At 49.3% G+C, this 25,387-nt stretch overlaps 1 protein-coding gene across 3 annotated transcripts in view; it reads left to right on the forward strand.

Annotated features, from left to right (window-relative positions):
* Positions 1–25,387, forward strand: part of CASR (calcium sensing receptor) — a 60,702-nt gene that overhangs the window by 2,689 nt on the left and 32,626 nt on the right. Inside the window, exons 1-3 of one of the 3 annotated variants that reach the window (XM_077345905.1) lie at positions 3,767–3,874; positions 16,236–16,480; positions 21,300–21,762. In XM_077345905.1, the coding sequence (XP_077202020.1) occupies positions 21,578–21,762 (185 nt within the window). In that variant the 5' untranslated portion in view covers positions 3,767–3,874; positions 16,236–16,480; positions 21,300–21,577. Of the gene's footprint in view, positions 1–3,766; positions 3,875–9,987; positions 10,169–16,235; positions 16,481–21,299; positions 21,763–25,387 lie in introns of those variants that run through there. The other 2 variants (XM_077345906.1, XM_077345904.1) reach the window with 2 other exon arrangements.

Genomic DNA, 25,387 nt, shown 5'->3' on the forward strand with positions numbered 1-25,387 from the left:
TTGGCTTCTGAGATCTGACCGGCTTGGGCTAGCCTGAGCCCTTATATTTTAGGGTGCTGTTAAATGTGGCTCCTCCTCCCCCCCCCCCCCGGAATATGGAGATCGCTACTGGACATGAGATCTGTTATTGCTCCCTGACGATCGCAGCCGTTTCCGCATGGACGAATGGTGTGAAATGGCGCCGGGGTGGACTTTTTCCGCTGGGAGTCTCTTGTGGCTTCAGAAATCGGCCACGCCAGGCACTTGATCTCTTTTAGTTCAGAAATCTGATGAGATTTCTGATTCATCCGCCCGCCCAGTAGTTTGGATCTCATTTTTTGAACCCCAAAACCGAAGTTCCGCCCCCCTTCCCAGAGTCACGCTGGCTGTACGGACATTCTGTGAATGGTGGATGTTAGATTGTTCTTTGTATGTGTATTGAGTGACACTATAGTCTAGCCCAGGGTGAGTCAAGTTGTGGTCCTCCAGATGTCCATGGACTACAGTTCCCATGAGCCCCTGCCAGGGGCTCATGGGAATTGTAGTCCATGGACATCTGGAAGGCCGCAGTTTGACTTCTCCTGGGCTAGCCTTTTTCAACCTGTTGAGCATGGAGGAGCCCCTCAAATAATTTTTCTGACTTGGAGGAGTCCCGGAAGTGATGTCAGCTTCCAAACCCTCCCTGCTGTGCCCTCCCAGAAGTGCCATGTGACCAGAAGTGATATCACCATCACATTAATATGCAGACTCCAGGAGGACTGGGGGGGGGGAAGTGCCAGGAGGCAGTTGAAAGCAGGAGTAGGGGGCAGGTTCTGCCCCCCCAGGCATAGAAATCATAAACAGTCACGCTCAAGAGGGGGCAAGGGGAGCAAAAGAAGCAGCCAGTTCCCTTCAAGGGGGACCTGAAGTAACTTATACGGTCCTCTCCATTCTGTCCTCACAACAGCCCTGTGAGGTGGGTAACGCTGAGAGGGTATGATTTAGCCCAAGGTCACCTGGCCAGCTTCCGTGACAGAAGTGAGGATTTGAACCCGATTCCCCTAGATACGAGGCCAACACTCTTAACTATTATACTGCACTGGCTCTCCGTAAAATGAACACTTGTTGGTTCCGTCTTACAAACTGATGTGTTTGCCTCCGATGCAGCGTGTGAACAGGGCTTCAGTTTCCCGTAGATTTATGAACACAGTCACAAAGGTGATGCTGTGTACGAGGAGGTGGCCAGACAGTGGCTCTCCGGATGTGCATGGACCCCTGCCAACAGGTGCTGTCCAGGTGTTTATGGACTACAATTCCCATGAGCATGTGCTGGCAGTGACTCATGGGAGTTGTAGTCCATGGACATCTGGTGAACCAGTTTGGCTACCCCTGATCTACCCCTTTCCCACATGGGAAAGTTAATTCTCTGTCTCTGTCTCTCTCTGTCTGTCTCTCTCTGTCTGTGTGTGTCTCTCTCTGTATATATGTGTGTATATGTGTGTGTATATATATTGACCCCTCCTTGGGGAGGTGGGGAGTGGGCAGGAGCAAATATTCTCAAAGGCCGGTGCCTCTCCTGGGGTTATCGGCCGGGCTACTGTAAATACCTCATCTGTTGTTTGTCTAGCTTATAAAACCGGGCTTTAGCTGATTAAAAGACAGCGGTGGACAGATCCCCCTCCTAGGTGTTTGCTCTGGTGGAACCCTGCCCCATTGCATAGCAAAGGCCATGAATGGAAGTCTGCATCTCTCCAAACACAGCTTTATTGACTGGTTGCAAGTTTGAAGCCTCCCTCTCCCTTTGATGGATGATGCTTGTCCTTCCCAGGAAGACTTCATGCTCTCTGGAGCAAAGAGATCAGAGAAGAGTTGTGCTCTCCTCCTTGAGGACATGCCTGAACACAGACACGTTGTCTTACACCGAATCAGCCCCTTGGTCCATCAAGGACAGTATTCTCAACTGGGGGCTCCATGAAAACTCCCTGGCCTTTCCCCTATCTCCTGCGTTAATGGACTTGGACACAAGCTATTCATGGCATTGCTATGAAAGCAGGAAACCGGCTGCCTCCCTTGACCTGGGGGGTGGCGTTCTCACGTGGTTATTGTGCCTGGGGAAGGGGGTGGAGCCTGGAGGCCTACTCCTGCCTCAAAACCACCTCCTTTCTCCCCCCCCCCCATCCTCCTTAAACGTGGCAGGGAGGAGTGGCCAACTGACATCACTTCCGGCCTGGGTCTGGGGCTCCTCAAAGCCTAAAAACTATTTGAGGAGCCCCTCCACAGTCAAAAAGTTTGAAGAGAGCTGCTCAACTCTGCCTGGCAGCAGCTCTCCAGGGACTCATAGAATCATAGAGTTGGAAGGGACCTCCTGGGTCATCTAGTCCAGCCCCCTGCGCTATGCAGGACACTCACAACCCTATCGCTCATCCACTGTAACCTGCCACCCCTTTGAGCCTTGCAGAGGTTTTTCTCATCATCTGCTTCCTGATCCTTTTACCTGGAGATGCTGGGGGCTGAACCCACAGTTAGGCTTGATCATGTAATAAATACTACTACCATCCTGGTATCTGCTACTTCCTGTTGGCAGAGCCTGAATAGGCAAAAAGGAGCATCAGGCTGCTTCAAAGAATAACTGAGTTTTATTCAGAAAAGATGCGAATTTGTATAGAAAGAGAGGGCCGAGATTCCAAACAACCCATCTAACTGTTCTGTAGAGTTTGTTCAGCCTGTCGTGGAGGCAAGCAGGGAGGAAGTGTGCTCAAAGGAGGCAGGGAGTCTCCCAAGTAGTCTATTCAGGGCATAGAAGGAGAATGAAAAATATCAGGTTCCTGATCTAATAATGCTAAATACACATATCCTCCAATGCCCCCTGCAGGACATTCTTCATGTCTTTTACATGCGTGCACCCTACAGATCTTGCATTTCCTGACAGTGTCTTTGCACCACTCTTCCTGCTTATCAAATGAAGGTGATGGAACTGGCCTTCATCGAAAGGAGCCAAAATCCAAGTCATTATCTGCAGACCAAAATGAAGCATTTTTGAAATAAACCCAAGAATCACTCCATGTCTGAGCCAGTGGATTTGATGTCGTTCCAGATAGTGTTACCCACTGATAGCAGTGTTGGGACTTTAACGCCCTGAATAGTCTGAGACCCTCATGGCTTTGGGACCGCCTCTGTCTGGAAACAGTTTGAAACCTAATTGCATTTTGTCTTTGCTAGATTAAAGCAGAGATTTCCTGTTTATTAGCATCCTTACAGCGCACGACAATCTGGTTGTTTATTTGAGCTTCAGGCAGGGGCAGGAGATGAGAAATAAAATATGCCACTTCCTTCTACCCCATTGGCATTTGGTGCAGTGGTGTAGCCAGTGTGGTGCAGTGGTTAGGAGTGTGGACTTCTAATGTGGCCTTCCGGGTTCGATTCTGCACTCCCCCACATGCAACCAGCTGGGTGACTTTGGCCTCGCCATGGCACTGATAAAACTGTTCTGACCGAGCAGTGATATCTGGGCTCTCTCAGTCTCACCCACCTCACAGGGTGTCTGTTGTGGGGAGAGGAATGGGAAGGCGACTGTAAGCTGCTTTGAGCCTCCTTCAGGTAGAGAAAAGTGCCATATAAGAACCAACTCTTCTTCTTATTCCATAATATCAGGGCTCTCTCAGCCTCACCTCCCTCACAGGGTTTCTGGTGTGGGGAGAGGAAAGGGAAGGCGACTCTAAGCCACTTTGAGACTCCATCAAGTAGAGAAAAGCAGCATGTAACAACCAACTATTCTTCTTCTTCTTCTTCTTCTTCTTCCTCTTCTTCAAGCCTCCACTGACACCAAGAAGAAGCCCAGCGACTTTGCATGGAACCCTGCATTGAGGCATCTTGCTGCCTTACTATTTCTCGCCAGTTCCCAGACCTCTGATGATCGGTGACTATTCCCCTTGTAGACCTACGGAGGTGGGAGGGCAAACACTGTGTCTGCAAACCTGCTGAGGACCAAGCTTGAACTGGTGGAAGAGCGGAGGGCCCTGACGGAACTGTCACGGTTCTGCAGGGACTACATGACAGACGTCTTCCACTAGGCATTTAGTTTGCAGCCAGCTGGTGGAAGATCTTGGGCCCTCCTTAGAATGCCCTGAATATCTAGGGCCAGAGGAGTGTCTCCCAAGGCCTGTAGGCAGTGGGTAGAGGGGAGGACCAGCTTTGGTCCATGCTGGATGGGTGTGTCGGGAGCGGGGTTAGTAAGAAGTTATGCTCCCCGGGGATTGTTGTTGTTTTATACTGGGGATTTGTTGTAAACCGCCAGGAGCTGGCTTGGTCTGAGGGTGGCAGTTGAGAAATCAAATAATAAATAAATGAAATAAATCCTAGCCAACATGAAATTGACCAATGCAGGGCTAGATCCAGTCAGTTTAAAGTGAAACTGACCAATAGTACACACTGGCAGGAAGAGACTTTGTGTGGTTTCGTATATAAATTGGGGTTGTTTGGGAGTTATTTGGTTCAGTACTCAGTTCCCCTTGGGTCTTCATCAAGAGCTCAACTCTTGCTCAGTGTCTGTGTCCACCTCTGAACCCACGGATCTAACAGCAAAGACCTTCCCCTGCTCTTTTTCCATAATTTCTCCATCATGCGCATTTTCTTTTGCGTGGCTCGGAATACCTGGTTGCGCAAGGCCTAGCAAAGTTGGGACGGCTCCATTGTGCTCCTTGAAGGGGCTTTTGAAAGCACACAGTTGCGATTTAAAGGTGTTAGTTGTAAGTCTGCTGTTTTGAAAACTTTTGGAACTTAAACCCCTACCCCCTTCCAAAATTACATGACCTAATCCAGGAGTAGTCAACCTGTGGTCCTCCAGATGTTCATGAGCTACAATTCCCATGAGCCCCTGCCAGCATGGGAATTGTAGCCCATGAACATCTGGAGGACCACAGGTTGACTACACCTGAACTAATCCTCTCACCCACCCACCCATCTGGGCCATTGGACCAAAGGGCAGGGCGGTCCACTGAAGGCGGAGCCAGAGCCCATATTAGGTGGAGCCAGTTCGATCTGGGTTTGGTCCCCATTGGCCTCCGCTGCAATACTACAGAAGAAGACCCGTTTGCATGTAAACTAGGCATTCCCAACCAGGGTCCTGGAGCAGAGTTGTTCTCTCTTGCCCCAGAGAGATGGACCAGATCCAGTGGGATGTAATTAATTTTTTAAAAAGTCCGTCCAAACATCCGGAAGAAGTTCCTGACAGTTAGAGCGGTTCCTCAGTGGAACAGGCTTCCTTGGGAGGTGGTGGGTTCTCCATCTTTGGAGATTTTTAAACAGAGGCTGGATAGCCATCTGACGGAGAGACTGATTCTGTGAAGGCTCAAGGGGGTGGCAGTTACAGTGGGTGAGCGATTGGGTGGTGAGTGTCCTGCATAGTGAAGGGGGTTGGACTAGATGACCCAGGAGGTCCCTTCCAACTCTATGATTCTATATGATTATATAACCCTGGGGTCATGCAAGAGTTCCCCATGGGTTATACAGCCTATCCCAGAGGCTGGAATGGACACTGACATCACTGGAGCCCGCTTCCCCTGTTGATTTCCAGACCTCATCTCTTTCCCTACAATGGAAAAGGCAAATGATCACTTGATTGATTGGCTGGCCCCCACCCCTTACTTCTGCACCACACTTCCGGGGTTCCTCAAAACTTGGAAAATATTTCAGGGGATCCTCCATCGTCAAACGATTGAAAATAAATAAAAAGTCAATTTAAAAGGTTGATGTAAACCAGCCTTACTCAACTTTTCGGGCTGCTGAGAAAGCCCTGAAATATTCTTCTTCTTTCGAGAAACTCCAGAAGAGTCAAACTGTGCAGAATATGGTTGGGATGCACAACTGTGTACAGGCCCACGCAGGGCCTTCGCCTTTCCACCTTTCCACCCCCTCCAGGGCCAGCATTGGTCATTGTGGGTGTTTGTGTGTCAATGTGACCATATATTATATCACCTTGCTACATGTTTAACAAATTTTAAAATATATATAAAGAATTCCCCCCCTCCCCCAATTTGGGAAACCCTTCCTTGGCCATGAAGAAACCCTAGGGCAGGGGTAGTCAAACTGCGGCCCTCCAGATGTCCATGGACTACAATTCCCATGAGCCCCTGCCAGCATTCGCTTGTAGTCCATGGACATCTGGAGGGCCGCAGTTTGACTACCTCTGCCCTAGGCTTTCACGAAACCCTGATTGAGAAAACCTGATGTAGACATTTGGGAAATAGTTCTCCAGTTGTTCTATCAGAGGGCAACTGATCCACAGGTAGGCATCAAGCTTATGCAACTGGGGTTCCAGCTTTGAGTTGGGAAATTTCTGGGATTTGGGGGATGGCGCCTGGGCAGGATGGAGTTTGAGGAGAGCAAGCACTTCACCAGGGTATAAGGTTGTAAAGTCCAAAGCTTTTCCTAGAGGAACTGATCCAGAGCTGGAGGTTGGCAACCCTAAATGCCCAAGAACCCGGGAGTAAAATCTTGCCCCATAGCTTCCTTGGCTAAAACCCACTATTCAACATACCAATCAGAAGAATCAAGTGAGCCAGAACTCAATGAAACCCTAACTCATGGACTCGTTTTCCATGCTGTAATTAAGACAAAACTAAGAGGAAGACATGGACCTCATGTAGACAGGGGGGACACCCCTGACCACTGGCGGGAGATAGGTGGTACGGTTGCTGGATCTAGGTTGGGGAACTCCCAGAGATTTGGGGATGAAGCCTTGGACAAGCAGGGACCACAGTGGGGAACAATGCCAAATATCTCCTTTCCAAAGCATCCGTTTTCTCCAAGGAAACTGATCTCTGTAGTCTGGAGATCAGCTGGAATTCCTGGGGATCCTTAAGTCCCACCTGGAGACTGACAAATATTTGGAAGGGAGACCGTCAAGGAGTTGTGCGTTGGAGGCAGGCCATGGCAAGCCGGCTCCCAATCTCTCTTGCCTTGAAAATCCCACAGGATCGCCATAAATTGAACTCAACTTGACCCTACTTTCCTTCACCACCCCCTATGGCTCTAATGAGCTACCAGACAATGCATCCCTCTGCCATTGAAGGCATCTGGGGCCATCCAAAGAGCCAGACTCAATCTGGGCAGAGCAATAAGGAAGGAAAAATGATTCTTCTCCAACAAAAGTGATGTGATTTGCAAGAGCTTCCTGTTTGAAAGGAGGCTTTCGTTTCCTAATAATTCAATATTTTTGAAGATTTGGCATTCGTGCCTGGAAAGGGAGAAGGTGACAGACCTTGTTTGTCTCTTTCCCAGTGAGCCACGGCCTCTGTTTTCTTCGCTTTTCTCTTTTTCTTTTCTTTTTTATTTGATGTGGCAAGAAGGCACACAGTAACCAGATGTCTCGAAAATTGGATTTCGTCCTAGGAACATGACAATCTGAGAAGTTACATGTAATTTTTCTTTTACAAAAAATAAGAGGACGTTACACCAGAACCTTCCTCGTCTACCTGTGCCAAAATCATATTATGGAACTAGTATGGAACAGAGCCCAAAGTAACCTCTGTTCTGTTCCAAAGCCAGCTATCCAGAAATTATCATCCTTGCATTTGTTTCTGCCAGAGATTGCCTTCTACATGTAAAAAGGTGAAGCTAGAAACTTATCTACTTATTTAATTTATGTCCTGCCTTTTTTCCCAAAGGGAAACATTCTGGCTAAACATCCGGAAGAAGTTCCTGACAGTTAGAGTGGTTCCTCAGTGGGACAGGCTTCCTCAGGAGGTGGCGGGTTCTTCCCCCTTTGGAAGTTTTTCATGGGAGGCTGGACAGCCATCTGACAGAAAAGCAGATTCTGTGAACTTGGTGGTGGTCCCAGATGGTGATTGGGTGGGCAGAAGAGATTGTGTCAATGCTTGGCTCTTGTGGCCCTTCCTTGCATGCCCAGGAAAATGCCGGTTGCCACTTTGGGGTCAGGAGGCGAATATCCTCCAGGCCAGACTGGTCTGGGATTCTGGTTTTGGGGAAAGGGTGTCATCTGGGCATGGAATTGGGGTACCTGTGGTGGGCAGGTTTCCTTTTTAGATCGGATCCCCCCCTTTACATCTACATCAGCAGTGACCCCTGGTTTTTCGGATAGTTCCACCGCCATCAGGTAGGGCGTGTCGGGTGGGTTGGGGATTGTTTTAGTTGTTTTATGTACTAGGAGTTTTATGGGGTTTTACATGTTGTTACTCGCCACGAGCCTCAGGGGAGTGGAGGGCTAGAAATATAATGATGATGATGATGATGATGATGATGATGATGATGATGATGATGATGATAATAATAATAATATTTGTGCAGGGGGTTGGACTAGATGCCCCTGTAGGTCCCTTCCAACTCTCAAAGCAGTTTATATCATTCTCATCTCCATTTTCTCCTCGCAACAACCCTGTGAGGTAGGCCTGTGATGGGCTCAAGGTCACCCAGTCAGCTTCCATGAGAATTTAAACTTGGGTTTCCCAGAGCCTAAAATGACACTATCACGATTGCAGCATCCTGTCTCTCTATGGTTACTGCGCTTATGGAGCATAGCCAAAGAGCCATGCTAGGTATGCAAGTTGTTTTGAGATCCAACCTGTTCCGACAGCGAGGATGAAGCTGCTGTTTGGACTGATGACTGAGCCTGGCCAGAGATCTTTTATAGGAGTCAAAGAATGGTGCCTCCACTCGATTATGAGTAAGCACTAATGTGAATCAAAAGGTATTTGCCAACCCAGAGCTGTTTTTTTTTTAATTTTAATGTCCCCAATAGGGCTAGAATTTCATCTCTGGTCACCTCAAGTTGACTAAATTCTCCAGACTCATTTTCAGATGGGTACAGCATGGTGTAATAGGTAAACCTGGCCAGCCAGGTTTGATTCCCCGCTCCTCCACATATAGTCAGCTGGGTCACCTTGGGCTTGGCACAGCCTCTGCCATCATTTGCTGGCAGGGTCTCATGGGAATTGTAGTCCATGGACCTCTGGAGGACCACAGGTTGACTACCCCTGATCTAGGACGGCCTTTCTCAACTTTTTTACCATAGAAAAACTCCTGTAATAGGAATGTAGACAAGCATCTCCATACGATACGGAGCCGTTGGCCAGATTATATATTAAGAATTCTTTTGCTTAATTAAGTTGTTATACTTTCCTATTTAGAATCACTTATACTGATCTAATAATGAGAGGACAGCCACTGAGGGAAAGTTTGAAAATGAGACCGTTTGGGTTGGAGCCTTCACATTAAACGAAAAGAAAAACAAAGAGATGAGTTTTTCCATTTGTATAGCTTTATTTACTGCCCATGAGGCTGGGAGTTCGATCCCAGCAGCCGGCTCAAGGTTGACTCAGCCTTCCATCCTTCCGAGGTTGGTAAAATGAGGACCCAGCTTGCTGGGGGGTAAACGGTAATGACTGGGGAAACCACCCCGTATTGAGTCTACCATGAAAACGTTAGAAGGCGTCACCCCAGTGCTTGCACAGGGGATACCCTTACCTTTACCTTTATTTATTGCAAAGACATATTTTGTAAAATACGGATATTGTTACTTTATTGTAAGGTTTACTTCTCTGCTCATCATCTGGAGATTGGCAACCCTACGTTCGGCCTTCCATGGACAGGGGAGGACAGAGTTGGGAATCTGATAAGTCGGCCCGTGGATGGGCTCTCAAAGGAGAGAATGAAAAGGGCCCAGGCATTCGGTGACATTTGTGGGATAATGCAGGCTAAGTAGCCCTTAAGCGCCGCAGCCCCAAAATGGCCTGCCTGAACATTCCATTTCCTCCCCAGCCGTTAATGTTTGACTTTCCCCCCTCGTGTGATGTCACCGCTCAATTAGCTGTGCAGTTGCCATAGAAGCCCTCAGCGCGGATCCTGAATTTCTAATTTCAGTCCTCTTTTCGGCATTGTTAAGACATGGCTCATAGACGGGGGTTTTTGTTTTGTATATATTTTTTTCTTGTTTGGGGGCCGGAGGACCAAAGGAAGGTTTAAGATGGACAAACTTTCATGCTGGGTATAACCTTTCACGTGACCCCGGAATTAAAGTTTGTCGGTCTTCGAGGTGCCTTGGTTCTGCTTCTTCAGAGCGGTGGGGCTACCTACCCGAATCGGCCTTAGTGCCAAAGGGTTCGAAAGAGCCAGCTTAGTGGAGTGGTGGTTAAGAACCGCAGCCTGTAACCTGGAGAACTGAGTTTGATCCCCCCGCTCCTCCACACGCAGCCAGGTGGGTGACCTTCGGCCACTCGCGGTTCTCTCTGAGTGGAGAGAGGAAGGGCAGGTGATTGTGAGCCTTTTTGAGACTCATGCGACCAGCGGGGTGACCTTGAGCCAGTCACAGTTCTCTCAGAGCTCTCTTGGTCTCACCTCCCTCACAGGATGTCTGTTGTGGGGAGAGGAAGGGAAGGCATCACTCTGGTATTTCTTAGAGGTCACCCTTCTAAGAGCCGGCCAGTACTGACTCTGCTTAATTTCTGAGATATGATAGGATTGAGTTTACTGATTTTACCTATAGCAGTGGTTCTCAACCTGGGGGTCGAGATCCCTTTGGGGGGTCAAAGGACCTTTTCACAGGGGTCACGGCAGGGCAAGCAGCTTGGCCGGTGGGGGGGGTGCCACCTACACAACAGCCTTGCGGGGTAGATCAAGATAGAGCGTTCGTCTGTCTGAAGCTGCTGAAAAGAGTGAGATTGGCATGGTGGGAAAGAGGCAGAACTGAACTGAGAAACCCCGGGAAAAAAACACATTTTATATACAATCCTGAACCATGGATCTTCATGCCATTGGTCAGTTTTGGTTTAATTTCTGGGAAAGAACCCTTGCATAATTTTATGGTTGGGGGGTCACCACAACATGAGGAACTCTATTAAAGGGTCGCGGCATTAGGAAGGTTGAGAACCACTGGGCTAGAGAGCTCTGACTGGACTGCTTGCTCAGAACAGCCCAAGGCCAGTCACAGTTCTCTTAGAGCTGTTCTCTCAGAGCAGTTCTGTTAGAGCGCCCTCAGACCTCACAGGATTTCTTCCGTGGGGGAGAGAAGGGAAAAGGTGTTTTGAAGCCGCTTTGGGACTCCTCCGGGTAGTGAACAGCAGGGCTACAAAAAAGCCGCTCTTCTTCTTCTTCAAAACAAGATTTCCTCTTTGCTGACAGAGCAACTGAAGGCTTTGTTATCTGGAAACCAACCCGGTTTTTGTTCTGCTTCACTACAACATCTCCCACAGTAGGCAAAAGTGAGCGCTGGGACTCATCAGGGTCTTCGGAGACAAACACAGGTGCAGGTCGCTCCCGTTGTGCTGACGGAAGGGGAAAAAAAACTCCTTTAGCAAAGTTGTGTCACCAAAGCATGGGGGGAACCGATATGGGCAGAAGCGAGATGGGAGGTTTTGCAGCCTCTTCTTTTTAAAATCTCTCCCCCCCTCCCCGTCTCGATACTAGAACTTACCGTGGAAGCAAAATCAAAGAGCGGTGTTGTTCCCCATGTTGAAAGGTGCTGCTGTGCATGCAGGTGGTGGACGACAGCACTTTGTGTAAGAGGGTGTGACTCGGTGGCTAAAAAGGCAAATGGGATTTTGGGCTGTGTCAAACAGAGTATAGTGTCCAGATCACGGGAGGTGATGGTACCGCTTTACTCTGCTCTGGTTCGGCCTCGCTTGGAGTCCTGTGTTCAGTTTTGGGCACCCCAGTTGAAGAGGGATGTAGATGAATTGGAGCGTGTCCAGAGGAGGGCAACAAAGATGGTGAGGGGTTTGGAGACTAAGACGTATGAGGAAAGGTTGGGGGAGCTTGGTCTGTTTAGCCTGGAGAGGAGACAACTGAGAGAGGATCTGATAACCATCTCCAAGTATTGAAAAGGCTGCCATATAGAGGATGGAGCAGAGTTGTTCTCAAAAGAAATTCCATCTAAACATCCGGAAGAAGTTCCTGACAGTTAGAGCTGTTTCTCAGTGGAACAGGCTTCCTCGGGAGGTGGTGGGTTCTCCATTTTTGGAAATTATTAAACAGAGGCTAGATAGCCATCTGACAGAGAGGCTGATTCTGTGAAGGCTCAAGGGGGTGGCAGGTGACAGTGGATGAGCGAGAGGGTTGTGAGTGTCCTGCATAGTGCAGGGGGTTGGACTAGATGACCCAAGAGGTCCTTTCCAACTCTATGATTCTATTCTAGGGATCCTATCCCCGCTTTCCTCAAGATGGTCTGTGTGTCTGCATGTTGGCTCATGGGAATTGTAGTCCATGAACATCTGGAGGACCACAGGTTGACTACCCCTGAACTAGATAACTAATTGCCTACCGAGCCTTCCCCTGCAAACTCTTCAATTGAGATGAGGGCAGCTTCTGCCCTGGCAAAGTTTTACTTCTAGGTACAAAAGGGACTTGTGGCCAGCTTCTCTCAGATTACTTGACTTGGGGATTGAGGTCATCTTCAGAGGCATCTTATCAAAGACTCCCCCCTGTCTACCCAGGTTGTCCACGGGGTGTCGGCCATCTTTTAGGGACCAGGCAAATACTGTTTTCCCCCTTTATTTAGAGCTCCAGGTAGATTAAAACAAATGTTGCCTGTCCATATCCCTCACCTCCTAACTGTGTGCGTTTTGATGACGCCGTGTTGTTCCTTGGTTCTTTTATTCTCATGAGGATTTCATTTGAATTACATTTACACAGCTGTAATTCTGATTTCGTTATTACTGTAAATCACCTGACAGGAACAGCAGAACTGGAACGGGGAGTGTACCTTTAAAAAATGAACATAAATGATCACGTGCAGAGGGTAAAATGGAGCTTTTCCGCCAGATCTTCGGTTGAGGATGGGTGTGTTAAGATCGGTGGGCCCCCTCAGGCTACACTATTCCCTCTGAAGGTGGTGGGGAGGCTGGAGGATTTTTCGTTCTACCATCTTGTGATTGTGATTTTTACAGTTTTATGGGCTTAATGGGGTTTTATGGGGCGCTATTATGTGATCCACCTTGAGTCCAAGGAGGAAGGTGGGCTATAAATTGAACAAACAAACAAGTCTACTGGTGTTCATTCTGCAGGCATGAAATGGCTTTTATCTCTGGCTGAGTGAGTTCCCCCCCCCCCCCCCGCCAAAACCTCTTTGTGTTGCTCTCAAATGAATGTTTGGTGGTGATGCCTTTGTACTGATTACAGTTAGAACAAATGCTTCAAATAAGGAAGAGATTCTTTTCCTTCCTTGACACTCCTCATTATACTGAGAGGTGGAAGCGAGGAAAGGGCCATCTGGGGTTAGGGCAGCCATACAGGAAGGTCTCGTGCTGCCAAAAGTATAAGCTCAGAACGTGCTTATCTAAAGCACAGTGGTCCTCAGTGTGGTGTCAGCATAGGGATGCCAGCCTCCAGGTGGGACCTGGGGATCCCCTGGAATTACAGCTCATCTCCAGGCTACATAGAAAAGGGATGTCTCGGAGGGTGGGTTCCATCCCCAAATCTCCATAAGCACCATCCCCAAATAGTTTCTAAGATGGATCTGCAGGTGCTGCACGAAGAAAGTGGACGATCCCAAAGGAACACAACAAAGGAAAAAAAGAATCTGTCCAATGGCTTAATCAACATTTAAGAGTCTCTGTTATCTCTTTATTATTATAATTTCCACCTGGACTCCGCCCAAAACCCACTCAGGGTCTGGCTTGTCTGCCAATGAAGACGGCTGAAGTTATTCATAGAATACGAGAGACAGTATGCAGTATACCGACCAGACCCCCCGCCCTGCCCCGAGCCAAAGCTGACCTGTGTATGAGCATTGAATGGCGCTAATAGATTGAAGAAATCAACACTAAATATACATTTATTATTATTTATTAAAAGGCTTTACACAGAGTTTCAGGGCATGAGGGGGCTGGCTCCCGGGGCGGAGAGCGAGGCGGGTCTGATGCTGGCCAGCGTCCCATGGTAAGGAGCAAGCGTCTATGATTCTCTGGATGTCTGGATGCTCTAGTTCAGGGGTAGTCAAACTGCGGCCCTCCAGATGTCCGTGGACTACAATTCCCATGAGCCCCTGCCAGCAAATGCTGGCAGGGGCTCATGGGAATTGTAGTCCACGGACATCTGGAGGGCCGCAGTTTGACTACCCCTGCTCTAGTTTAACTAGAAGGGCCGTTACTTACAGTAGAGAATCAGAGAATCATAGGGTTCTAAGGGGTCATACGGGCCATCCAGTCCAACCCACTGCTCAAGGCAGGATCAGCCTAAAGCATCCGGGAGAAGGATCTGTCCAGTGAGGGGGAGCTCACAGAAAGCGGAGCCCACCATACTGAGGCAGCCCAAGTGCAGCGGAAAAGAAGCACAGTTTTACAGATGCGCTGAGAAAGAGGAATGGGAGAGAATGAAAACACGGTGGTGCTTTGGAAGTTGGACTCCATGGCATTCTACCCTGCTGAAGTCTCTTCCCTCCCCAAACCCTGCCCTTCCCAGAAATTACCCTTGATTTGATCTGCTTTGTCAATGTATAATGTATGAGGTGACAATCAATGGACTGCACAATGTCACTGCACATTCTGGGAGATGTAGAGAACACGGAGCATTTGCCATTGTAATTCATTTGGTCCATTGATGGTTACATTATACACTGATGAAGTATACTGAAACAAGGGAAATTCACCAGGACTTGTTTGCTATTCTGTTGGAAACTGGCACACTCCTGTTAGGAGGTTCCCCCATTAAATCATTTTTGGAGCCTGCAGCAAAACCGACAACCCCTACACCATGCTGGCTTGTGGGCCCTCTCAAACAGATTATCCCCCAGGTGTTATCTGAGTGTGCATCTGTCCAATAAATATCTATGCAGCAAACATGAAGTTCTATTCTCTTTGAGGACCTCCCCGGAAAAATTTTTTGGAGAATGTTGTAAGATAGTCTAGCCCAGGGGTAGTCAAACTGCAGCCTTCCAGATGTCCATGGACTACAATTCCCAGGAGCCCCTGCCAGCATTCGCTGGCAGGGGCTCCTGGGAATTGTAGTCCATGGACATCTGGAGGGCTGCAGTTTGACTACCCCTGGTCTAGCCTTTGAGTAGACTGTTTGACTTGTCACTAGGCCTGGGTGCTTTCACACAGGCTAAATAATGCCATTTCAATCCATTCCAGCAAATGTTTGAAAGTAGATTTTTGCCGTTTGACACTGTAAAATTCAGTTGGGAACTGCATGGGAAGTGGAATTGAAAGTGTGTTATTTAGTGTGTGAGAAAGTGCCTGGTGATACTCTGGGAGTTCCAGCGTGGTGTAGTGTGGTTAAGAGCAGCATTGTGTAATAATGAATAAATAATAATATAAAAAGCTTATTTATACCCCAACCTTCCAACTCTCAGTGTGGGTAACAATAGAAAAACAAATACAAAAATTAAAATTTCAAAGCTTTATAGAGGCTTCTAATCTGGAGAGCTGGGTTTGATTCCCCGCTCCTTGACATGCAGCCAGCTGGTTGACCTTGGACCAGTTCCAGTTCTTTCAGAGCTCTCTCAGCCTCACCAATCTCACAGGGTGTCTGTTGTGGTGAGAAGAAGGGAAGGTGATTCTAAGCACCTCCGAGACACATGTGGCCAGCTGGGTGACCTTGGGCCAGTCACCATTCTCTGAGAGCCCTCTCAGACTCACCTACCTCACAGGATGTTTGTTGTGGGGAGAGGAAGGGAAAGGAATTTGTAAGCTGCTTTGAGACTCCTTTAGGTAGGAAAAAGTGGGGGTACAAAACCACAGCTCTTCTTTGTCGGGAATCTCCCAACCCACAGCTAGCAATCCAATATGGGTAGTTCGTGTTCTACCTGTTTGGAAAATGCAATGTAACCCACTTAGATCCCAATCACTGAAATTCTTGGAATTCGGGGAGGGGGGTAGAGCTGGGGGGGGGGATTGGGGTTCCAGAGGGAGAAAAACCTCACTAGGGTACAAAGCCACAGAATCTGTGCTCCGAAGCAGCCATTTTCTCCAGGGGAATTGATCTCTGATGTCTGGTGATCAGTGAGCTACCCTAATTCAACAATGAGTATAATTTTTATTCTTCAAGAAGAGTGTACTCAGGGTTGCCAGCTGTGGGTTGGGAGAAACCTGGAGGCTTTGGGGTGGAGCCTGCAGAGGGCAGCGTTCAGAGAGGGGAGGGCTAAAATAGGCTAAAATGCCGTCCACTCTACCTTCTAAGTGGCCATTTTCTCCAGGGCAGCTGATCGCTGTTGCCTGGAGGTGAGCTGTAATTCCGGGGGGGTCCCCAGGTCCCGCCTGGAGGCTGGCACCCCTTAGTGTAACTAGCTTGCTCCAGTTCTGTGAGTCCGTGTCTCATTTCCCCAACAGAAAAGCTTTTGAGGATTCGGCATGAAACCTGGCCCGCTCAAATCTTCGTACCCTGAGCAAGGGGAGTCACTGTTGGAACGCTTTGCATGGGAAGCCGTGTCCCATCTGGATCAAGCCCCCCCGAATGGTCAGGGGATTGCGACGGCCACATGGTGCTCTAGCTGCCCGGAGTAGCCAGCTGTGTTTGCAGTGAATGGCCGTGTTCGTCACTGGAATCCTCCCATGTCGCAGGACCTCCGGACCAGGTAAAAATCACCTATTAACTCCGTAATAGCTACGGTCCATTCAAAGAGCTGGGAGCAGAGTCTGTGAGCTGGGAATGGGGATGGTTTTTTTTTCTAAAAGGTGCCGGGAGCCAATCATGCATGAAACTTTAGACATTGTTTTGTGCATGGACACCGTCCCGCCCCCACCCCCCTTTGTCTTTTGAAAATATTGATAACATATCCGCCGGTAACATTGATCTTCGTACAATCAAAGAAGTGCTCCTCAGAGGAGGAAATCCCTTTTTTTCCCCCCTCTCCGCCTTTGGACATTCTTTTTCTTCCTTCTTGCTCTCTCCCTCTCTTTCCGAAGTCTCCAATCGGCACCGCAGAAGCCGGTTTTTAAATCCCGCTCCTGCCCCTGCATTTTTCCAACCCAATTAGGCCATTACCAGGGCTAAATGAGGCATAGAGCCTCCAAAACTCACACCGTCGTCCCGGAGATGGAGCGTGCGGTGCCGCGGACTTGGCAGGGAGGTAAGCAGGTTGATATTCACTGGAGGGTGACCCTCGACTGTTTGCGCATTCCAGGCTGTGCGGAAAGATCACCTTCACAGAGAGAAAGCCTCCAGAGATCCTTGTGTGGGTGTGTGAGTTTTGCAGTTGAAAAGAAATACTTAATTTTAGACAATATCCTACAGAAGGACACCACAGGATCATAGGCATGCCATCTGGCTTTCTTTGGGGAATTAAAAGTAATTGATCCCAGACCAAAACATTGATTGGTCCAGGGTGGAGGGAGGATTATTTGAATTGTGAAGGGGCAGCCTTTCAGACCCGCATAGCTGCCCTTTCAGAGTTGTTGAGCTGCTATAGGGGGGATGGGGGAAGCTTGTGATTCCACGTGTCTCTACTCAAACCTGGCAGGACGTCATTCTTATTGCCATGACCCCGGGCCTCTCTGAGGTGGGGGACAAATGAAATCAGGGCTGAAAGAAGCAGCCCAAGTAGAGTTGCCAGCTTTGGGTAGAGGATTTCCGAGAGATTTGGGGGATGAAGCCTGCAGAGGGTGTGGTTTGAGGGAGGGGAGAAACCTCAGCCGGGTTTAAAGCCGTAGAACAGGGGTAGCCAACCTGTGGTCCTCCAGATGTTCGTGGACTACAATCCCCATGAGCCCCTGCCAGCAAACACGGGCAGGGGCTCATGGGAATTGTAGTCCATGAACATCTGGAGGACCACAGGTTGACTATCTCCTGCCGTAGAATTCACCTTCCAAAGCAGGGGACTAATCTCCGTAACCAGGAGAGCAGGTGTAATTCCGTGTCCTCTCCAGCCTCCTCCTGGAGATTGGCAACCCCAAGTCCAAGCCAAGAGGGGACTGTTTATTGGGCCATTTCTGAAAATACTCCTCAAAAGAACTCCAGACCCACTTAGCTACCTCAGGCTCATTTTCCCAGGCCTTGGGCAATTTTGTCCTGCAGTTGGCACGGTCGGTGTCAATACTGGCGTCTGGCCAAAGCACTTTTGGTTAATTTCTGCCCCCTCCTTGGGGTAGAGGCGATTCAGGCTCTTGCATGGCGTATCATGTGTACGCCTGCTTGCCGGCCAGAAGTTATGCATATCAACAGAAAAACAAGGAACCTTTCCAAGGCAATATTCTTGTAATAATATATATATGTTCAACTCCAATACAATTTCTTTTATATACATGAAGAATCAACCATAACGGTTTCTAGATAATTTCCGTTTTCAGGAACTTCTTCGGTGGATGAGTCCTCCAATATCAGTTTGTTGTAACAATAGTGGAAAAATCCTACAGCCTTATATTACTGTTTTAGTATCAATAGGCCACTGGCTCAAAAGTACCAGGGAATGTTTGACTAAGGCCGCCGGGCGACCTTGGGTTCCCACTGGCTGCTGGGGTGACGGCCCCGCAGCCGGTCGGCCTGGCACGTGGTGGGCGAGGCTTGAGGCATGCTGCTGACTGGGCAGATGGCCAGAGCACGTGTTGATCGGCAGCCGAGGCAGGGCAGGGTAGGAGTGCTCTCCTCGGCAACCAGGCAGGGCCTGAGAACTAGTCTGCCTGAGTGGGGCTGGCCCAAATTGGTCTGGGTGCCGCCAGATAGGCCCATGTAGGCGGAAGCACAGTCTGGACACCGGATGTGTCCCGGACAGCACTCCACCCACTGGGGCCTTCCGCAAATATTAAAGAGAACAATGGTAAGGATAAATTAGAGGCTGCTTCTCCTGACCACTTCACCAAGCTGGCTAACGGATTCAGCAACTGACCGCCACACTAAGGACATCTTGCCCTGGTCTCTGGTTTCTTTCAGGCCAAGCCAGCTGAGTAGAATCATTCACAAATACAGTAGACCAAACTGTAACTCTCCCTAACAGTAGACCCTTGCCATTGTGATCACGGCAAATGGCAGACCCCACAAACGCTTGGAAGTCAGCTTCAGCTGCCACCTTGTAGCCAAAGAACCAAATTTCCTGCCAGATTTAGTAATGTGATGGTTATGATGAAGATGCTATGGAAGTAAACAAAGGCTGGGAAAATCACACTGGGTGATCATACTGTGGATAAGTGGAATTGTAAGTCATGAATGGTGAGGGTCTATTGTATCAAGCGAATGCCCATCCTTTCTGGTCCAAGAACCCATAAATACCTAGATTTGGCTTTGAGAGCTTGAAGATCTAGCAATAACATGTCTTAAAGATGATGATGGAAATGATTGAGGATAATTTTTATTTGGAAGGTGCCAAACAGTGGTCCCCAAGAATCATACTAAGTTTTAACTTTATAGAGACAACAAAAAAGTGGGAGGAAGCTGGAGATCGATAGGGGGTGTCTAGGAATTCGATTTCAGCTCTATGTATTTTGATATTTATTGGTTTTAATATGCCACCCCTCCCCACGTGCTGGCTCAGGATGGTTCAGATTATGTATTATGCGTACACTAGGTTTAAGGCCCGTTGGACCCCCCGGCCCCCTCCCACAGGGCCCCCTCCCCCCGGGGCTGGGAGCCCCCCTCCCCTTCCCCTTCCCCCCACCCCCTCCCCCCGAGGCCCCGGCGGGCCTGCTCCCTGCCCCGGGACAAAGCCTTTCCCCCCACCCCACCCCCCATGGCCCCAGCTTCGTCCCGGGGAAAGGAGCAGGCCTACTGCGTCTTCGACACGGCAGCCCTGCTCCTTTCCCGGCGGTGAAGGCTCTTCCCCTGGCCCCTTCACCTCCCGGACTGACACTCGGAGAGGTGGAGATGGGCTGGCATGTGGCACTAGAGGCATGAAATGTGTTGGCAGTTGGGGCAAGGGCTAGGCAGCCGGGCGTCAAAGTGTGCAGCCAGCAAGCCTGTAGCCCTGGTGGAGGGTAGGCCAACATCTCTGGAGGCGGCCGTGCTGCTGCGACCGCTAGCTGGCACAGAGGACTGGCGGCCAAGGCAGGGCAGTGGAGGAGCAGAGTCCTCGGCGTCCAAGCAGCGTCTGGCTGCAAGCTTGTGGCCGGCTTCTGGATGCGAGTGCTCCAGAGGCCAGCCCAATGCAGTCGAATTGGCGCATATGGGCAGAAGTTCAGTCCGGACACTAGATGTATCCCGGACAGCACTCCGCCCACAAAGCCCTTTCCCAAATATTAGGGAGAACAACGGTAAGGATGGCATGTGTGTGGTTTAGCCAGGAGATCCACATCATGTCCTCTAGTGCAGTGGTCTCCAACCTTTTTATCACCGGGGACCACTCAACGCCGGGGACCACTCACCAGGGACCACTCAACGCCTTTTACTGAGGCCCGGTGGGGGGGGGTAGTTTACTCCTCTACTCTCAACCACTGCCCTAGCGCTCCCTGATCGCTATGGTAATGTTTAAACATCCCTTCAAAATAAGATACAGACACGCCACAACAATGAAGTCTGTTGTAAAGGGCTGGGGGGGGTGAAGTAAAGGGCCGGGGGGGAGGAGAAGGCGTCCTTCGGGGCCCACCTCCAATTAGTCGAAGGACCAAATGTGGTCCGCAGCCCACAGGTTGGGGATAGCTACTCTAGTGTTCCTTGGAGGTACTGCCACCCAATTCCTTGAGGACCCCCATCCAAATATTAGCCAGGGTTGGCCTTGCTTATTTTCTGAGATCTGATGGGCTTGGGCTTGTCTGGGCTGTTATTCACAAACAGTGAATAATGTGCAGCCAAGTCATGGCCAATTTATAACGGCTCCCTCTGGGCCTACGATTAGGCAAGGAGGCGACTTGCCATTGCCTTCCTCTGTCTTCTCCAGTCTTCCTTGGTGGTCTCCCTCCAAGTCCCACCATACTTACCCTTGAGGTTCTGATGAGCTCAGACTAAAATTGGTTATTTCGGCTGGTGGGAAGGGAAGGGTACAAAGTTACTGGCCTTGTGCAAAATAGATTTACATGATCACAGAGAGCGTTTGTACACAGGCATTAGGGCCCAGCTTGTCTTTGGATACGAGACCACCAAGGACTTGGGAGGTGGTTCCTCCGAGGGACACTAGGGGTCATCATGATGCAGAAGCAGGAAATGGCCAACCACCTCCCAATGTCCCTTGCCTGACTGCCGGGCAATTGATGCTCAGATCTCATGGCTACATAACACACTTGCCATATAATGAATACAAAATTATATATTTTGAACATTTCTTGAATAGGTCGTATTCCTCTGGTATTTTTTGCCTAGGATGGAGTTGAGTAAAAAAGAAACTGTGCTGGACTTGTGGAGAGCAAGACGGCAGAGACAGGCTTGTACGAGAAAGAAGGATTACTCTGTTTTCTCAAAGCCCTGTGAGCACAGCAGCGTAGACCTCTAAAAGCCAATAATCTCTGAGATTATTTTCTAACATTTCATTGTAGGAAGTCCTAAAGATGGATTCCGCCTAATGCACTGGCGGTTCTGAAGACGCAAGGCGCAGCTGGACCCGTGAACTGAAATGGATACGACAGCTGAAGAGACGCAAGCTGTTGGGCTGCCGTCCCGCAGCTTACCCTGCTCCGGACATGCCCTTCCGAATCCCAAGAATGCAATATTCGGAAGAGCGAAAGTTCGTTGGGAGTCATCTGGCCTGATAGTTTCTGCGTAGGCCTGTTTTCAAGTTTGCATCCCATAATACCCCCTGTGAACCAGAGGAACGATGACTTTATATCACTTCTGTCTGCTCCTGTTTGCGTTCACTTGGAGTGCCTCCGCCTATGGACCCAACCAAAGGGCACAGAAGAAAGGAGACATTATCCTCGGGGGGCTGTTCCCCATTCATTTTGGAGTGGCTGCAAAACACCAGGATCTGAAATCTCGGCCTGAATCGGTCGAGTGCATAAGGTAAGCCCCAGCGAGGGTGTGCGAGGTACGCCCCCCCCCCCCCCCGGTCCTGAAAGCCCCATGCATTTATCATGACCAAATGGGAATTAACTTCCTGGGTTGCTAAGCAGGCTCTAGGACTCTCCAGATGCGCTTGAAGTGGTTTGTTGCTCTAATCTCGACAGGCAGTTTAGACGTACCTTCCCGTTGCTCTTGATGGTGCTGGTGATAGATGACAGTGCCTTAAACTAGGTCATGCCACTGGGACAGTTTCTTTTCTGTTGGAACTGACAGTGGCTCTTGAACATTTCTTGCAAGAATGAATTCACTCCCACTTGCTGTCTTGCTTGGACAATTTATAGGTCCAAGGAAAGGGATCTAGAGTTTATGTCTCTGGTTGGCTGTCAGTAGAATCTTTCCCTCTTAATAAAACAAGAGGGGTTGGGGTGGGCCGGGTCCGTGATAAAAACTGACAAGGGGCTCTGCGCCTCCCAATTGGCCTCTCTGCTTCTCAGTCCGCTCCTCACGGCCGAATCGGTCGCAGGACTCCGCAGGTAGCTGGGGGAGCCGTGCGTCGGTCCCTGCCCTGCACATCGCCTTTCCTCTCCCCTCCAATGCCTGCCCTGCTCCGGCGCCCACGCCAGCCACTTACAGCCCCCTTCTAGCACCCATTGCATTTCTGCATGCAATGGGCTCTATTTCTAGTCATAGAATAATAGAGCTGGAAGGGACCTCATGGGTCATCTAGTCCACCCCTCATGGGTCATCTAGTCCAGTGGTCCCCAACCTGCGGGCCGCAGCCCGGTGCCGGGCCGCGAAGGCCATGGCGCCGGGCCGCGGTTCCCTCTCCCCGCCCCCCCCCGCAGTAAAAAACTTCCCAGGCCACAAGCTTGCGGCCCGGGAAGCTTCTTACTGCGGGAGGGGGGGGAGAGGGAATTAGTGCCGCGCCCGCGCATCACCCATGCGCGGCCGAAATCGCACATGTGCGGCACCTTCGCGTGTGCATGCATGCGATTTCGGCCGCGCATGACGCATGTGCGCATGCGCGGTCGCAGTTGTGGCTGCGCATGCACGATGCACGGGCGGGGGAATTGCCCTGCCGGTCCCCAGCCTAAAAAACTAAGTAAAACTTTCAGGTGTGTCCAAATATATAGCTGCTGCAATTCAACATTTTTTTGTTTTTAATAACTATTGAACAACAATAACTTTTTGGCTACAGTGCTGTCTTTTTCTGGACAAACAGCCTATTGGCTTTTAGTTGGTTTCTATACCTGGCTTTGCTCTACCAGAAGGAGTCTCAAAGTGGCTTACAATCACTTTCCCTTCCTTTCCCTCCAACAGGTACCGTGTGAGGTAGCTGGGGTTGAAAGAGCCCTGATTTTACTGTGAGTACAGCACTATCAGGACTGTGACAAGCTGCATGTGGAGGAGCGGGAAATCAAACCCAGCTCATCAGATTAGACGCTGCCGCTTTTAACCACTACTCCACCTAGATGGGATGGGACGGGACATCTCCCATGGAGATCTCTTTCCAAAGCCTGCTGGCTTGAGGACCATCTGTCACATTACGACCCCCCAGCAGTGCTGGCGTTCCACTTCCCACATCCACTTCTGGTCATGCCTAGCCCTCAGGTAGCTCATTTAATGTATTGTCAAAGGCTTTCGTGGCCAGAATCAACTGGTTTTTGTAGTTTTCTCAGGTCATGGGGCCATGTTCTGATAGAACAAGCCCATCTCAGGTAGAACACGGCCTCGCAACCTGAGAAAACTGCAAAAGCTAGATCACTTATCTTTGACCATAACAAGAGCTTCTTTTGATTGATATCTGACATGGAGGAATGCTCTGTCTGAAAAGACTTCTGCCCTTGGGGGCCTGTCTAGGTTTCACAGAACTTGTAAGAAGGAATTATTCCTCCAGGGATTCCATTGAGACAATCTTATGAGGCCTACTCATAGAATCATAGAATCATAGATTTGGAAGGGACCTCCAGGGTCATCTTGTCCAACTCTCTGCACTATGCAGGACACTCACCACCCTCTCACTCATCCACTGTAACCTGCCACGCCTTTGAGCCTTCACAGAATCAGCCTCTCCGTCAGATGGCTATCTAGCCTCTGCTTAAAAATCTCCAGAGATGGAGAACCCACCACCTCCTGAGGAAGCCTGTTCCACTGAGGAACCCCTCTAACTGTCAGGAACGTCTTCCGGATGTTTAGATGGAATTTGTTTTGAATTAATTTCATCCCATTAGTTCTGGTCCCTCCCTCCGGGGCAAGAGAGAAGAACTCTGCTCCATCCTCCATATGGCACCCTTTTAAATACTTGAAAATATTTATCAAATCCCCTCTCAGTTATCTCCTCTCATCAGCTTCTCGGATTGTCATGCGTGAGTGTCGGAATATCAAACTGTTTTCTAGAATACTTGTATTATATTTCTATTTTTGTATTTATGTAGTTAACTCTCCCGAGCCCCGACTGCAGGGCAACCAATAATACGAGGGAAACGGTCCTTGGAAAAGGCATTCCTTTTCTATCGAACAATGTTATTACCATGGTGAAACCATGGTACCATTTTCAGGGGGAGGGGGGGATTCTTGCTAATAAAGGAGGGAAGATCAATACTGCCTATCAATTATTTTTAGGCTGGGCTGCAGAGAGTTCCGTGGTTCTTAGGAACATTGCCGGGGGATGTTTAATGTAACAGAAGAAGAAGAACCTATCCCGGGCTATATTCAACAATTTAACAATAAATACAAATAAACGTTTCTTATCTCTTCTTATATTTTTATGTGTATAAGCACAACCAGAACGGCCTCTAGATTACACCGTTTTCAATTTTGTTTTCCTCAGTGGTTGTCCTTCTTTAAATTATATTATATATATGTGGCCTTTGGCTCTCTGGTTTGGGGAGGTCTGTTCAAAAGGGGATGAGTCTTTTGAACAGACCTCCCCAAACCAGAGAGCCAAAGGCCACATATATATAATATAATTTAAAGAAGGACAACCACTGAGGAAAACAAAATTGAAAACGGTGTAATCTAGAGGCCGTTCTGGTTGTGCTTATACACATAAAAATATAAGAAGAGATAAGAAACGTTTATTTGTATTTATTGTTAAATTGTTGAATATAGCCCGGGATAGGTTCTTCTTCTTCTGTTACAATAATTTTGAACCGTCCCTTTCTTTTCGTGGGGGATGTTTAATGAGCAAATTAATAATGGTAGCCTGGTTTTCAAGAGCAGCTATCCCCAACCCCCGGTTCGGGGACCAGTACCAGGCCATGGCTCTTCCTCGTCCTCCTCCCCGGTTGCCCTGCCACTCTGCTGCCGGCTCACATTTGGTGCTCTCCAGTGGCCGCCATGGCTGGGGCTCCCCCTTGGCATGACACTGTGCAGACGCTGCTGGCAGTGCCCCCAAGCGGGCAGTGGAAAGTCAGGGATGTTGGCGGGAAAGCAAGTGGAACAGAGGCTCAGGCGGCGGTGACGTCCCTGGGCCTCAGTAAAATTGTCAAGCGTTGACCGGTCCCCGGTGATAAAAAGGTTGGGGACCACTGACCTAGAGAGCCATTGCTCTCTGGGAGGAAGTTTATGCAACAGGGAAGTCCCCAATGGCAAGGACAGCATCCTCCATAAACTCAGATTGCCT

Source organism: Paroedura picta, chromosome 7, assembly GCF_049243985.1.
Source record: "Paroedura picta isolate Pp20150507F chromosome 7, Ppicta_v3.0, whole genome shotgun sequence".
In the NCBI taxonomy this organism is placed as follows: Eukaryota; Metazoa; Chordata; class Lepidosauria; order Squamata; family Gekkonidae; genus Paroedura; species Paroedura picta.